Source organism: Thunnus albacares, chromosome 11 (genome assembly GCF_914725855.1).
Source record: "Thunnus albacares chromosome 11, fThuAlb1.1, whole genome shotgun sequence".
NCBI classification, from domain to species: domain Eukaryota; kingdom Metazoa; phylum Chordata; class Actinopteri; order Scombriformes; family Scombridae; genus Thunnus; species Thunnus albacares.
In genome coordinates this window covers 689,001-704,612 of record NC_058116.1, presented here as the reverse complement: position 1 = coordinate 704,612, position 15,612 = coordinate 689,001, and the positions used below count along the sequence as shown (strand labels likewise).

The 15,612-nt window shown below is 39.1% G+C and overlaps 1 protein-coding gene across 1 annotated transcript; it reads left to right on the top strand.

Moving 5' to 3' along the window:
- The first annotated feature begins 539 nt into the window (after nucleotides 1-539).
- On the top strand, nucleotides 540-15,612 carry LOC122992184 (rho-related GTP-binding protein RhoE-like). Its single transcript, XM_044365863.1, has 5 exons — nucleotides 540-973; nucleotides 1,056-1,143; nucleotides 11,067-11,176; nucleotides 11,411-11,536; nucleotides 14,137-15,612. Exons 1-5 carry the CDS (start codon nucleotides 869-871, stop codon nucleotides 14,380-14,382), a joined length of 675 nt encoding a protein of 224 aa, XP_044221798.1. The 5' UTR covers nucleotides 540-868; the 3' UTR covers nucleotides 14,383-15,612.

The window sequence follows — 15,612 nt, the reverse complement described above, 5'->3', positions numbered from 1 at the left end:
ACCCAGGATGTGTTGTATGTGCTTTGCTGGCTATATTGTCGATGAGGTCTAAATAAAGATTGGGTGAATGAATGAATGGATGGATAGATGTATTGATCTACACAATCCACAGCAAAAAAATAAACAAGATAGATAGGATAGGCCTACTATGTTTCATTTTTCGCACGATTTGAGCAGTACCCTTAGTTCATTAGTAACACATTTGACAGGAACTGACAATGTCTTCCTGTCGATATGGGCGTTAAAAAGTTTTCTATAAACTCAGCAGTAAACCACACCTATATTTCCAATTATGGCAGTTGAGAAACAAACTGCTGTTGAAGGATTTCTTCCTCGTTGGGTAAAACTTTCAATTAATGTAACCTAATGTTAATGTCTTAATGTGCATGGCCAAAAAAAAAAAAGAAATGTCTCCAATACAACGTGTTATGTATCTATTTACTTTAGCCATGTGGTGAGGAATCAAATTCTACTTGGGGTCCTTCCCTGAACAACCCCCGTCATAGTCCTGACGGGATTCCCGCGGTGGAGCCCCGCCTCCTTCTCTGGAAAAACGAGTCTATTCTGAGGACCATGTACGTCCTGGATCAGCAGTCCTCAGGGGGCATCTCATACATGAAAGAGTTCCACGGAACAGGCAGTGCATCCATTTCTGTTTTTGGACTGTTTCAGACTACTTTCCATGAAGCTCAGCCGGGACTCCTCATCCTCAGCAGAGCCGTTCTGTAGACGGTGGGCTGCGTTTTGTCACACTCTCACTGGACTGGATCTGTTTAACGAAATCGAATCGGAATTTCGCTATTCCTTCTCCTCCTGATATTGAATCAAACCTTATAGCCTAACTAGTGGAGACTTTACATCACTCGGGATGGATTCAGATCCGAACGTTAAATGCAAAATAGTGGTTGTTGGAGACAGTGAGTGTGGGAAAACCGCTCTGTTGAACGTTTTCGCTAAAGACTGCTTCCCTAAGGTAAGTCATGTGCCATATTAATGCCGCTGACATATCACAGAAATGACTGTAGGCTACATTTACTGTACTGTGTTCTCTGCAGGGCTACGTGCCCACAGTGTTTGAAAACTACACGGCAAGCTTTGACTTGGACATGCAGAGAGTCGAGCTGCGGCTATGGGACACTTCAGGTGAGGATACTCACACTGCTCAGTGCTAACTTACTGTGTATGGGATAGGAATGAATGGCACGGATTTCGGGCGACTCCCCATTCCTTTCCCAGAAATAACCACTGAACACATTTCAGCTAGGGAGGAAATGAAAGCAAGGAATGATAGAAAGTCAGAAATAAGATGTCTAATTGTGACAAAAATATGAGATTTACTAAAACTAAATAGTAAGACATTTTGATTGGTCTTGTAAGTATGACTTTGCCCTTCATCAATTTGATTTTCTTAAGTCAGAGTATTTTTTTTATTTGATATCCTTCTTAACGTTTCATTTATTTTTGTAAATTACTTTAAGATGTCATTAATGGGGGAAAATATATTGATTTTAAATCATTTCAAAGCACCCTTTATTTTTTACAGCTAGTCACTGCTTCTAACATAATGAAATATTCAGGGAGACATTAGACTTGTCATTAAAATGATCTTTTATTTCCCAGCTTATGGGTTTATTAAGAGGTATCATGGTATTAGAATGGATTACAATGACTGGCACCTGGACAAGTTTCTAATGTTCCACAGTACTGGCAGGATCTAACATGAACTGCCAGACGCATCAGAAGTCCCCAAAAAGTATTTTTGGCCACTGTCCCCACAACAGCTGGCAGTTATCACCATGGAGCTGTTCAGGGATGTGGTAATGTGGGAACTGTGACGTTGTTTGTAGCAGTATTTTGTACCTAAGGATTTGCTGATATGATAATTTTATAGTTCAGTTATCTTGGCCAAAGTTACCTTGGTATATGATATAATCTCAAAGATTGGAAGTTAGTTCAAACATAATTCCACAGCACTGGAGTCACATCTCTAGTAAAGCCCCATTTCTTTAGATTGTTGTAAATGTTCTGGAAAATGATTTTTTAATGGGAACCCTGTTTGTCATAGACATTGGAAGGTTTAAGCTAAATGGAGTGGTGCTTATTATTGGTGTTAAACCACAGGTGCCGGAACAAATTTATTGACTTTTTATCTTTGAGCCCCAGCTGTCAATCATACACACAACATACACCAGCCCGCCCACTTTAAGGTTTGTAGGCTCAAGGAGCTTTTCAGTGATAAAAATATAATTACATTTGAAAAGAACTTGAACATGATTTTGAAAAAGAAAATAGATTTTTGTGATTTCAGTTGGACTGTAATTGTGTCTTATAATTGAAATTGTGATCATTCAAAAAAATGAATTTTCCTTTAAGTTTTACAGCTCTTCTTTTGTACTTGAGCTGTATTGCAAACGTCTGGGGTGTCACATTACCTGCTGTTCTTACAGTGGCACTATCTGACCCTTGGGGCGTAGTTACGGAATACTACAGGGTACAGCTAAAGATGAAATACAAAGCAACAGGTTTAGCTTTAAAGTCACAGTAGGACATCGCAGAGAGGTTTATATTCCTTTGAGGCTGGATTGTATTATTACATACACATTGTAATCACAGCAGTAATTATTTTCCATCTTGTTACTGTCAATCAAGCAGCACATAGTTACAACTTAGAGGTGTTCAAGATGTGAGTGAATGAATCCTTATTACTGAATCCTCAAACCTTTGTACTGAATTGTATTGAATTATTGTTGCCACTGACCCAATCAGTAGCTTTTTCATTGGAGAAGCCCCTCACTGGTGACTGAAAATGCCACTGACATAATGAGTCCATAAGGTTACTGAAAGACCATCAAATTCACAGAGAAAAATCATGATGTCATTACTCTGTTGTAGATAGGTGGTTCCTTAGCTATTAATCATATGAACATTGCTTATAAAGACCTAGATTTGTATCGAACCAAACAAACCAGTAACAGACGAGGTAAAGATAGCCCAGTATCTATGGAATGACATTCATGATGGACAATTCTGCACGTCATGATTGACGTCCAAAAATCACATCCAGAAATTAAAGTGATTTGGAATTTCCACCTCTGTTGCCTGGTGTAGTACATTTCTGGTTGATGTTACATTGTGCTGCAGGAAAAAAAGAGCCACACTTTTAGCCACACCACCCTGCAACATCCCCGTAGCCCCAATGCTGACTGAGAATAAATAGGAAGCCTTTTTTTTTTTTTGCTATAGTCAGTATGACTGGATATATCTGGATTTCTGTGAACTCAGAGCAGTGTCTCAGCCAGATTCGGAGGAGGGCTGGGCAGCAAGAGGAGACATTTTAGTGATAGGGATTTAGGAGGGAACAAAAAGTTTGAGTGTAACGTAAGACAGTTCAGAGTTTCTCAGCTAAACTCTTTGAATGGTGGGTGAGCTGCCTGTTGTGAAGCAGGGGTGTAAGCTGTCATTTTCTCAACACTACAAGTTCCAGAGAAAAACTGACGCTGTGTGTCTGGAATGTAGGCGAAACCCTGGCTCTGGAATTTTGGATATAACTAACTAAGAGTCAGATTTCACTGTAGCCAACATATGAAATTCTCTCATCACCCACTCCCCTAGAATATACACACAGCTATCCAATGGCATGGAGTCACTGCTGTCTTTAAGCTGCTCTACAACAATTATATATCTGAACAAAGAAATGTTAGAATATAATACAAGGAATCCAAACATCTACTCTCCCCGATCACGTGTTGTTTTCCAAAGCTTCTATGATTCCACACTCCACGCTCAGATGTGTGGAGAGCTCAAGCAGTCCACAGCCTGCAGGTTATTTCCCTCCTGTAGATTTGCTGGGAGGTGTGGCTCAACCTGCTAGTACTGTACTATGCTTTTGGTTGCTTATATTATCTGAGCATTCACTCACCATCTGTTCCATTAATCATGCATTGTAATAATGATTGTATCCTTTATGTGACAAAGTGAGTGACACCACACCATTTGTCCCCATTACACTTAGCTGTATTTCTTAACATGTTTGTCATTTGTTTGTTTAGCCAGTTTGTGGCATTGCATTATTATCCCAGGTCCTGGTTGTGTTTAGCATTATTTTGTTACATTTACATCTGCATTTATGGTTTAATCAAGACAGACAAGTATTGTATTGTATTGTATTGTCATCAGTGATGTCATGGGTTATGATATTTGTACTTATTTTGGTTTATGGCAAGGACTATACTGTGGATGATGTGCGCAAACCATGTTAACTAATACAAGTGATACTGTCATATACCATTTATTGGTATAAGGGAGAGGACACCCCTGCAAGAAATATGGTTCTGCCCAGTCAGATTGGAAGGCCTGCTTAAGGGGAGAGTTGTTGGTTTAGGGAGAGAGCAGGTGATCATGCCAAGCTTTGTAGTGTAGTGCAGTGTGATTTAATTTAATTTTCGTGGAGACACTTATGCTGCGTTCACATGGATCCAGGCAGACGAGAGACGGTAAACCAGATATCACTTTAGTGGACAAGAGCAGGATGGTAAAATTAAGGTCAGGCCGGCAGAGAATACCGGCAATGGTAATGGTAAATGGCATTGCCATCAAATGTTAAAATATTAAAACTTTTTGCTGTTCTCTGTGATGGAATTTATAACTGGATGTTACGTAGCTCCCTCACATAAGCATGGGCAGATCACCCATTTTTTTGTGTGGACAATGAGAAGCTAATAATTTTGGTGCAACAACACCTGGAATAATACGATCAGAGCTTGAAATCCTACTGAAGATTTTGGGGAAGTTTTAGAGGGAATTTAATATTAATTTTAAGTTTGCAATAGAATATTTAGAGAAAGCTGCATTTTATAGCTACATGCATTACTAGAAATTTACACAAAAAATAGACACAAAATAATTTGATTTAATATATTTTATTCCACTCTTTGTAAACAATACAACATCACCATAACATATCGTCATGCATGTTTCATTTTCCGTCCTGCGATTTGTCGGATTGTTTGTTTTTCCCGTGCCGTCCAGGTGTTGTCCGTCTGCTGTCTACCATCTGCCTGAATCTATGTGAACGCAGCATTATTCTTGGTTACACAGGTAAGGTTGGGTATCGTCTGAATTTTATCAATTCCGGTTCTTATCAATTCCCAGTTTCAATTCCATTATGGTAAAAAAAAGAGGTCAGATGTTTAGATAACAAAATGTCTTTAGTCTTTTAAGCATTTACTTTGACTTTAATTGTTTCATTAAAATGAGTAAATTCAAATTCTTTTTAAGTGAACATCATGCTTTTGTTTTGGGTACTTTCTGTCTCATTCCTCAATGATGTAGTGTGCTGTCACTGTAAAGGCCAATTCATGCTTTCTGTGTCCAAGGACAGCCATGGACTTGCACATGGACTGCGGATGCACACACAGTCCCATTCAAACTTTTTTCAGAGGCATCCGCAGACACAGACGCATTTCACATGTATGCGCTAGTAAACAGGGTTGCAGCATGACAACTTCCCAAAGTTGTAAAATCTAGTCTGTGACTATTACAAACCGCTGTGCAGTGTTTTTCTGATAAGCCTTTAAACGCAATAATCTGTCAGTGCAACCATGTTGGATCGTATTTTGTTGTCTCACCACCACTTTAAACAACACAACCCAGCCCTTTGTATTGTGATACACAGGACTGTTTTTAATCTGAAGGCAGCTGAGGAGTTCCTGTATGTTGCTGTCACTGACCACACTTTTGAGCATTTACCACAGTCCATCTTTCACTATTGTTGTGACGTTAGCCATGCATGCTCATATCTAAACAAACTGACGCTGTTGCGTTGATGCATGATGTAGACAGGTCCCGGTAACCGGTACCCGGTTCTTGGCATTTTGGATTTGGTTCTAATTTGGATCCGGTTTTCGGTTCTCAACCCTATTTATTGGTCTAAATAAAACAGAGTCTGCCCCCTATCACCTTCCTTGGTGCTTGGGTCAAGCTCCCTTGCACTCTGGATTAAAATATCCATCTGTAATGTAAGCAGCCAAATGAGAAATGAGCTCATGTTCCTCAACCTTTCTGGACCACAAGTATTTATGAAGTTACCTGCTACATGACAGAATCAGTCATTTGCCAGTGCCTTTCAAAATGGCCCATGAGAAAAAATATTCATTTGAGTATTCATATTATTTATATTAGGGCTGGGTGTTGAACTTCAACACTTAGGAAAACCTCATGTAGACACTTCTCTGATTTATGGCTACATTTTATTTTGGAAAGGTTCTTCACTAAACACTAATGTGTTGAGCAGTTTTGCATATTTTGTTAAAAGAAAAAAGGGTTCAAATATTGGTATATTCCTTTTTAATATTGACTATTACTTTTTATATTGAGTGAAGTATTGCTTTAGAACTTGTACTGAAATGTGGATGTTGTGTAGATTTTCCATGTCAACTTCCTGCCTTACTTGAAGGTTCTATATGTAAAATTGTGAAGCAATTTACATGTATTACTTGTTTTTTATTGCCAATGAGTGAACGGGTATTAATGTAACATAAAAAATGAGACCTTCCCCAACTTTCTCGGTGGTAACAGCCTGTGGACTGAAAGCCCCGGGGCGGATTTTCTGTGAAAATCCAACAGAAGTGATGTCTATGTGCGCTCCCGTATGCCTTGCCTTCTCCTACTAGTGTCAACAAACCAGCATAACGACACAACAACAAAAATGGTGCTATCCGACTAGAAACACCCTGCAGATATTAGCTCTCCATCTAATGAAGCAGCTAGCTGCCTCCGTCAACCACTATACATTTCAGGGTTAGGGTAAGAAACAAAACACCCCTAAATGACAATTTGCCCCATCCTGAGCACACACAGCTAAAACATTATTTCCTTAACAAAGGAGCAGAAAACAAACTCTAGATACCAGAACATAGCAGAACAGAGCTTACCCCTTTTGTTTTTCCTAAAGGTCATTTCACTGACTGGAAGAGAGAAATACTTTGTAGAAACACAGTGCAAAACACAATGTTAGAGATCTTTTATGTAATTATGAGAAGTGTAAGTGAGGAAAAAGACATCAGACAACAGTTGAGATTATGTACATTAAAGTTGACAAATTTCCTCATTTGGAGGTGGTGGGTTGGGGGAATGGTGTAACCCAACAGTGGTGGACTTTGCCACAAGAGACCGCTGTTTGTTTCCTGTTTCCATCCTGTAAGTTGGGACAGTTTTTTAAAAACTGTAACTACGATTGTCCCCTAACCATAGGTTTTGTGCCTAAACCTAACCAGACCTTAACCACAGCGTTGTCACATTATAAAACATAATTATTTTTTAACAGTGATCTGTAATGGTTTTCGTAAACACAGATAAATTATTTTGTCTGGCCAATTACTGCTGATAAGGGCGATTAGAAAACGCTCCTATGTGTCATTTTGGAGTCACATGGTCAAACCAAGAACGGGATATTACCAGCCGACACTTGGTACGCCCAAACCAATTATCCACCCCAAACTCGTCCCTAACGGGATTATCATCGTTTATCATGCCTCTTTGCTTCTAATAGTCAGTATCCATGTGACCACAGAGGTCGCCTTTTAAGCTTTTGAACAAACAACTAATGGTGTCATTTTGTGATGAGGACAGTCTCTCAGTACTCAACAGAAGGAAATGTTAGTGATCAGACTCATTAAAGTGACAATACTGAATAAATGTAAGGTATAATTCGATTGCATATTTGAGTTGCTACATTTAGAGTTACCTTAATGGTTTCTACTTCTTGTTTTCAACCAGTTCACAACACTGTTTCATTAGTCTAAGGATGAGATCTATGAGAAATAACACTTCCCATTTGATATAAAAGTGTCAAATTTGAAGTCCCTCCTTTGCTCCCTTGGTTCCCTTTCAGTCAGATTCTGCATTGTAATCTGGATTCTCCCACAAACATCCCATGGAAAACCCCTCATACCACAGCTCCTGAAGGGTGGCAGAGCCATTTTCAAGGCACTGTGGTAAAGGCTATGAAAATAAGGGCCTCTGCTCTGTTTGTTTAACATAAGAAACCTGACTTAACAGATGTGAAAAAATTTCATCACTGTTTACATCTTGCCCATGTGGATCTGTTCATGGAAAAATGTGTAGGGTTGGGGTATCAGATTTCAGCATGTTAAAGAACTCTTGCATGTGGAAAAGGGGCCTCAGGGTACTGATTTGACTCTAGAGGATTCTCACTCACTTTAATTTGTGTGTAGGTGAAGTAGATTGATAATATAAAGAGACCTCTGGGGTCATTTGCATTGTAGTCTCTGAGCTGGTCCAGAGTGGACCATCTGGATTCCATCTGTGAATCCAAACATCTTGGTTTGAATAGGTTATGAAGTCACTTTGAGAGGTACTAGATCAGGTTCTGAGTGATTTTTATGACTTCCAGTAAAGCCATGAAATAGCATAGTAGCATTCTATATTCTTTTTTTGTTCGATGAAGAGGCCACTTGGCAAGATGTCTTCACCAAATGACTCAACCTTCTCTTCAGAAATAAGCTACTGTTTTCCTGCAGCCAAGCCTGTGTGAAATAAATCATTAGAAAAGACACATTTTTGAGACAAAACTTTGTGTTCTCTGCTAAAAAAAAAAAAAAAGTATTTGAAATATATAAAATAGCTTAATTGTCTTGTCACATGTTGTGCCTGTCTATGTCGTGTGTATAAAGCCTGTGTACAGTAAAGTGAAGTACAGTAAATAATTAAGGTGCTGAGTCCAAATATTGGATGTTCTTTTATGATTTATAGGCTCACAGAAGTCATTGTAGCTGTACTCAAGAATCTGTTCTAAATGATGTTAAGCCACACTTTACTGACTCATAGACCATCTCAGTCTGGGAAGTCAAGTTTTCTCCATATTTCTGAGGGACTATACAGACTTCCAGAAAGGTTTCTTTACCCATGAATCATGCTACATGATCCAATAAGATCCTAGATCTTACCAGCTTTAGTAACCTGATGCCCTGCAGCATTCCATTGCATCTATCCATCACTCTGTTAGTAGAGGTATTCAGGTCATTGGGCTGTGTACCAAGTTGCTTGTTGCTCATTCATGATATCACAAATGGAATTATACAGTGTCTTGCAGACTCCTGCTGGAAAAATGCCTGGGAGGATTCAGTCCTGGATTCTCTGCTGGAATGTACACCGCTGTAATACTAGCCATGCTTTGGAATAACAAAGACACTGTCATCATTGTGGAGCAAAGAAAAGATTTTTTCCCTGGAGGACTATGCTAGGACCAGTCTGATTTATGCAGCTGAGTGGAGACAGCACTATGACTCAGCTCCTACTTATACATAATGAATACATGTGGTAGCCACTTCACTTTTATTTTCACTTTAGGTCATTTTTTCTGGGATGTGTGTTGATGCAGCTGTGTTCATAGTCGTGTGGGTCTGATGTACCTTTTATATCTTGGGTTTGTAAAGTAATTTTTAGTCACACTTGCAGTGTGCGTGCAGGGTTGGCTGTGTTAGTCTGTTATTCTGTTGGTTGGTCTATCAATTTGGTTCAGAGTGAAATATCATAACAACTATTGGATGAATGGCCATGTAGGTTTGTAAGGACATTTGTTGTCCCTAGAGAATGAATCCTAATGACTTTGGTGGCTTTTCTAACTTATACTGTCACCAGCAGGTCAAAGCTCTCAACAATTACTCGATGGATTGGCACAAAGTTTGGTGCAGACATTCGCGTATGTAATGACTATGGTGATTCCTTGGTTTTTCATGCCAAGGATGGTGGCAGCATCATCAGGTCAAAATTTCCATTCGTCCAATATTTTGGTTTATGACCAAACACCAGCAGAACTGATGGATTTCCCAACTTTGCTTTCTGATAACTGCTAATTTGTATGTCCATGTGTTAATACACTAAACTAAGATGCTGACCATAGTCAACATACCTGATAAGGACAGTATGTTAACATTGTCATTGTTAGCATTTTAGCATGACAAACAAGCACCATTGTAACTTTAACATGACTGACAAAAACAAAAAATCCACTCACAGCTAGTTTGTATCAAGTGTATTTGTTGCTTTCCACAGGGAGAGTCAATGCTCCACTGTCACATCTCCACCACCAGTGATCATGGATGCTTTAAGGAGGGTGTTGAAAAATGTTGAAAATTTTTAGATATACAGCATATCCTCATCCTTTCTGTTGTTGTTGCACTGTTGTGGGCTGGGAGGAACAGCATTTAGTTTTTTTGTGTATGCAAATACACAAGAAAATTACAATAAGCTAAATCTTGAATCTTTGGTACAAATATTTTACATGGCACTCACTAAATTAGTTGTTTTTCAGTTTTCACCTAAGAGCCTCTGTTTTGAACCAAATAATGGTATTCTATTAAATCTGTCATAGCCCACTCTCTGGGGATGTGCAGAAAATCTTTGTATCATGTCTGGCAGTATATTCTTAATCCTTAGCACCTGACTAACAAGTTTTCATCAAATATAGCAGCTTGTATTGAGTCACAACGCTCTTTCCACTAATAGCATTTCTTTGCCCTTCAACATTTATAAATCAATTCAGAAATCATATAAAAAGACGCTACTTATAACTTCAGCTCTTGTCTAATAATCATAATAATCATCATGTTTAAACTTAAATTTCAGTATCAATAGTAATCCAGTGATTGTTGTCTGCACATCCATGGTTACAGTGTAAACAGGAAATGCATGTAGCTAATGTAATATGTAATGGTAAAGATTAGCCAAAATATAAAGATTGAGAAAAATCAAGGGTTTATTATAAAGCCCATTGCTAATTGACTCACTCCATAGAAACATACTGTAAGTATAATGAGGCATGAACTGTAGTACCAAAATTCAAAACGTATTAATCCCAAAAAGTGAAATAAAAAGAGATAAACACAGAAGTAATAACATGGTTGTTGTATGCAGTTGTTCTGACAGAAGCTGCTCTACACTGACTTTTGAAACACATAACGAAGTTGCTTTAAAGCTACTTTATGGAATGTCTCTGAAGCACTACTTAAGTAGAACAACTGACCTGTAATGTTCTTTTAATGAAGGTTCTTCCTACTATGACAATGTGCGGCCTCTCTCCTACCCTGATGCTGATGCAGTCCTCATCTGCTTTGACATCAGCAGACCAGAAACATTAGACAACGTTCTCAAGAAGGTGAGTGTAAAGAATGTCCTTCCCTGTAGAAAGTGGAGATTCTTCCACTGATTCTTCCATTGTTCCACTGCCTTGTGGGCTCCCCCAGGGGTTCTATCCTATATTTATATACTTTCCCAATGTTCTTAATAGTTTCTAGAGTAGTCAGCTAAATGATAAAAGTAACCAGTATGGGGCAGATCAATGAAAATCACAGATCAATGATAACAGTCTCCTGCTCTTTGTTCCTTTCAGTGGAGAGCAGAGATTGAAGAGTTCTGTCCCAACACCAAGATGCTGCTGGTGGGGTGCAAGTCAGACCTCCGGACAGACCTCTTCACCAGGACCCACAATAGACAAACTCCAGTATCGTATGATCAGGTGGGTGAATGTGTCTGTTAGTCTTGTTCATTTCATTGCTAGGATCAGGAGGTTTTGGGATAATATCAGTTCTTTTTTTGAATCTGGTTCTATTTAATGGAACCTGGTTCATAACAAATTATAGTGTTGATTATTACTAATGTAACACTGTGTGAAAAACATAAACTATTCATCAAGATCATCATTTTACATCCTTAAAGGGAGGTCTACCATTTTATGTGGTTGGTGTTATGAATTGGAGAGGAAAATTTTACAGCCAGTTGTTGATTGTTCTCTGAGGAACAAAGATGTAGTACATGAACACATCTTAATGGATCTGTGTTTTGATTGGCTGTGGAGACTTATTGAGTGGAGCAGGGAAGGCTATGACATTATGTTCTCTAATTCAGGAACACTTGTTGTAATGTCCATCCATAAATGTCCATCTGTTGTGTTCAGTTCATTAGAGTGTCTTTCAAAAAGGGCTTCTGATTTCTTTCACTTTCCTTTCATTACTCTTTAGTGAACAGACTAAAGAGTAAAGAAAGGCTGTGGTGAACAGGTGGTCTTAAACTGCTTGCAGGCGTGTCCAGAGAATCTCAGATAGTTTGCTTACCGACCTCAACCAGAAGTTTGTGAGGAACTTTGTGTAGCCATCAACTCTCTAGTTTAGGAAATTCAGTGACTCCAGTATTACAATCATTTACACATACAGAGGAGGTGGAACAACTTCTCTCATTTAAATGTAAATGTATTAACACAACTCAATATAGTATACATAGGCTATATGATAAAGTAATAACGTGATGAATACTGATGTGGAGTATAGGCAAGAATATTAGTGTAGAATAAGTAACCAGAAAAAAAACGTTTCTTTCACAATCACTAATAAGGATTACAAGGTGGAATATTTAAAAAATGTCAATGAATGAACTTTGAGTTGGAGAGAACATTACGCTGAATAAAGCTAATAGTTAAATGTAATGGCTGGCGGTTTGAAGGATTTGCCTACCATCTCAGAGGTGAACCCTATGCTATAAAACAGGGGTCAGCAATTAGGTTCAACCATGGGCCAGTCTTTTCAAAATTTTTCATATGTTGTTTTTCTTTTAATTCTTTTAATTCATTTAAGACTAAATTATATTTATACCAATGTTAAGGATTGTATCTAAGGGGGAGAAATGGCTGTTCGACTGCCAACCATTTTTGTTTGGGATGAACAAATCTGTTATGGTCGCAGAGGCTAAAGTTTTGGAATTAAAACTATGTTAGAATTCACACATTAAACTTTAATTTCTGGTAAGTTTATTAGACTTAATTTCAGCACCATGCATTGTCCAAATTATATTGCGCAACTATAGGTTTAATGTCTCTCTTCATGTAATAGATGTAACAAGTATATATTACAATAATTGGGATTTACAGGAACCTTGTGTTATTTTGTTATCTACTGTAGATTTGTGAAACATTATGTAAGGTTTATGATATAAACTATGAAAGTCAAAGCTTTCATCAGGGGGCCAAATAATTTTTTTCTGCAGGGCCGGATTTGGGCCATTATTTGCATACCACTGCTATAAAACCTAGAATGCAACTATGCATTCAACTATGTAGGCAATACTACATAAGTGAAATATTAGTGCAGCGATACATTTACCAGAGGGCAACTGACATGGACATACATTTTCATGAATATTGGACATTACATGTAGGAGATAACTATCACACCCTGTGTCCACCATGTGGTGCTAGAGAATACTAATTATACGTCATTTTGCTGTATGTCATATGTAGACCACACATATGGGGGGGTTGGAGGGGACAGAATAACAACAATCATAACAATAACAATAACAGCAGCAATAGCCGGGACACCAACACCAAAGGACACCAACAGGACCGCGAAAGCTTGGTCTGCATCCCAGAGTTTCCTACAAGATGAAAAAGCACAAAAAACTCCAGGGAAGAAGCCAAGTTAGTAACATGCATTGACAGTACATGAATGCATACAGATGGAAAGGGGGAGGAGGAGGAGAGAGGAGCTCAGTGCATCATGGGAAGTCCCCCGGCAGTCTAGGCCTATAGCAGCATAACTAAGGGCTGATCCAAGGTGAGCCTGGCTGGCCCTAAGTATAAGCTTTATCAAAAAGGAAAGTTTTAAGCCTACTCTTAAACGTAGAGGGGGTGTCTGCCCCCCGGACCGAATCTGGAAGATGGTTCCACAGGAGAGGAGCCTAATAGCTGAAGGCTCTGCTTCCCGTTCTACTTTTGAAGACTGTAGGAGCAGTCCGCAGCACCTCAAAAATGCTAAATGTAATTAGGGGGCACTATAGATCCAAAAAGCCATGCCCAAGCCCAATTGTGATACTAATTGAAATATTTACTAGTTCAAGCATAGCTGCAAAGTTTCATGAGTTTTCCCGCGTCCTAAAGGCCTCAAACGTGTGTTCGTACAATGAAAATTGATTCAAGAAATCCATTGTAACAATGTAAAGCCTTGTTAGAACAACTTCTTATTAATGCTCCAAACATGTTTTCAGTATAAACACTTAACAAAATATTTTGAAATGCAGAGTATAAATGTGACATACTATTATTCCTGTTCATGTCTCCTTTAACAGGGTTCCAACACAGCCAAGCAGCTGAGCGCCCCCTACCTGGAGTGCTCCTCCCTGCAGTCTGAGAACAGCATCAGAGACATTTTCCATGTGGCCACGCTGGCCTGCGTCAGCAAAAACAACAAGAACATGAAGAGGAGGAAGTCCTCCAGAGCCACCAAGAGGATGTCTCACAGTGGAAGGGACATGTCCACTGTGGTAACAACACACTATCAGCAGACCAAAGATAAAAGCTGTACTGTCATGTAAACATAAATGCACACTACAGAGGACAGTGCTGGATGGCAAACAACTGAAATGGTTTTCTCAGCTGATGAAGATTTTTTTTTCTCTCAACTCAAAACCAAGAGTGCAGTGTTCTGGAGTGTCTATGGGCTGGGCTTTATTTAAAAATGAGGCAGATGTGAAGACTGATTTGATGCTTTGGAGAAAAATTGTGCCAAGCAGACTTTATGTACACATTTGGCTGACAGAATACAATCTGGGGTGTGCATGACAGATAAATGATGGGCTCAGAACCAACACAGTACATATTATATGTACAATACACCATCACCTTCAACTACAGCTAGCTGACAGAACAAAAGGAAAAGATAAAGTGTGTTAGTAAGATGTTACAATTATTACAGTTACAATATTTACAGTTTCATTTAACACTTTTATCCAAAGCGACGTACATCTGAGAGCTGATACAACACAAGCAGGGATCTTCTCTCCTGATCTATTCAGGAGAGAACACGAGTAAGTGCCATAACGCTAAGATTGAGTCTGATAGGACATAGGTGCCAACAGGCAGTGCACAGAGGCAATGCATTCTTCTTTCAATTCTTTCTTCAGTCCATCAAGTGCAGAATTGTTCGCGAAGGGCTGGGTCTTTTGTCTCTTCTTAAAGATTGGGAGGAACTCTGCAGATCGAACAGAGTTTGGTAACTTGTTCCACCACCAGGGAACTACAAAAGAGCTAGTAACTTAGGGTCCTGTTGTGGTGGTGGTACCAGGCGCCTTTCATTGGCAGAGCGTAGTGAGCGGGAGGAAGTGCAGATCTGAATGAGGGAGTTCAGGTATGTGGGAGCTGTTTTACTTGCCGTTTTGTAAGTAAGTGTCAGAGTTTTGAATTTGATACGGGCAGCAACTGGGAGCCAGTGGAGGGATATGAACAGTGGGGTGACACATGCTGTTTTGGGCTGGTTGAAGACCAGATGTGCCACCATGTTCTGGATCATCTGCATTTTCATCCTTATCAAGCCACTCAGAGAATCCTCAAGCCCCGTGGATGAGGACATCTTCTCTTATAGATCTTTCAGGTTAACTTGGCCTCACATAGTACAATAGGAGGTTATTTTTTTAACCTTTATTTATTCATAGGAGTTTTTCTTAGAGCAGTGCTCTCTTTTTCAAGGAAGCCCTGATCACATTCACACAGTTACATATTCATACCTGGAAGCTGCCCAATACAACCACAGTCTGATCTGCTGGCCA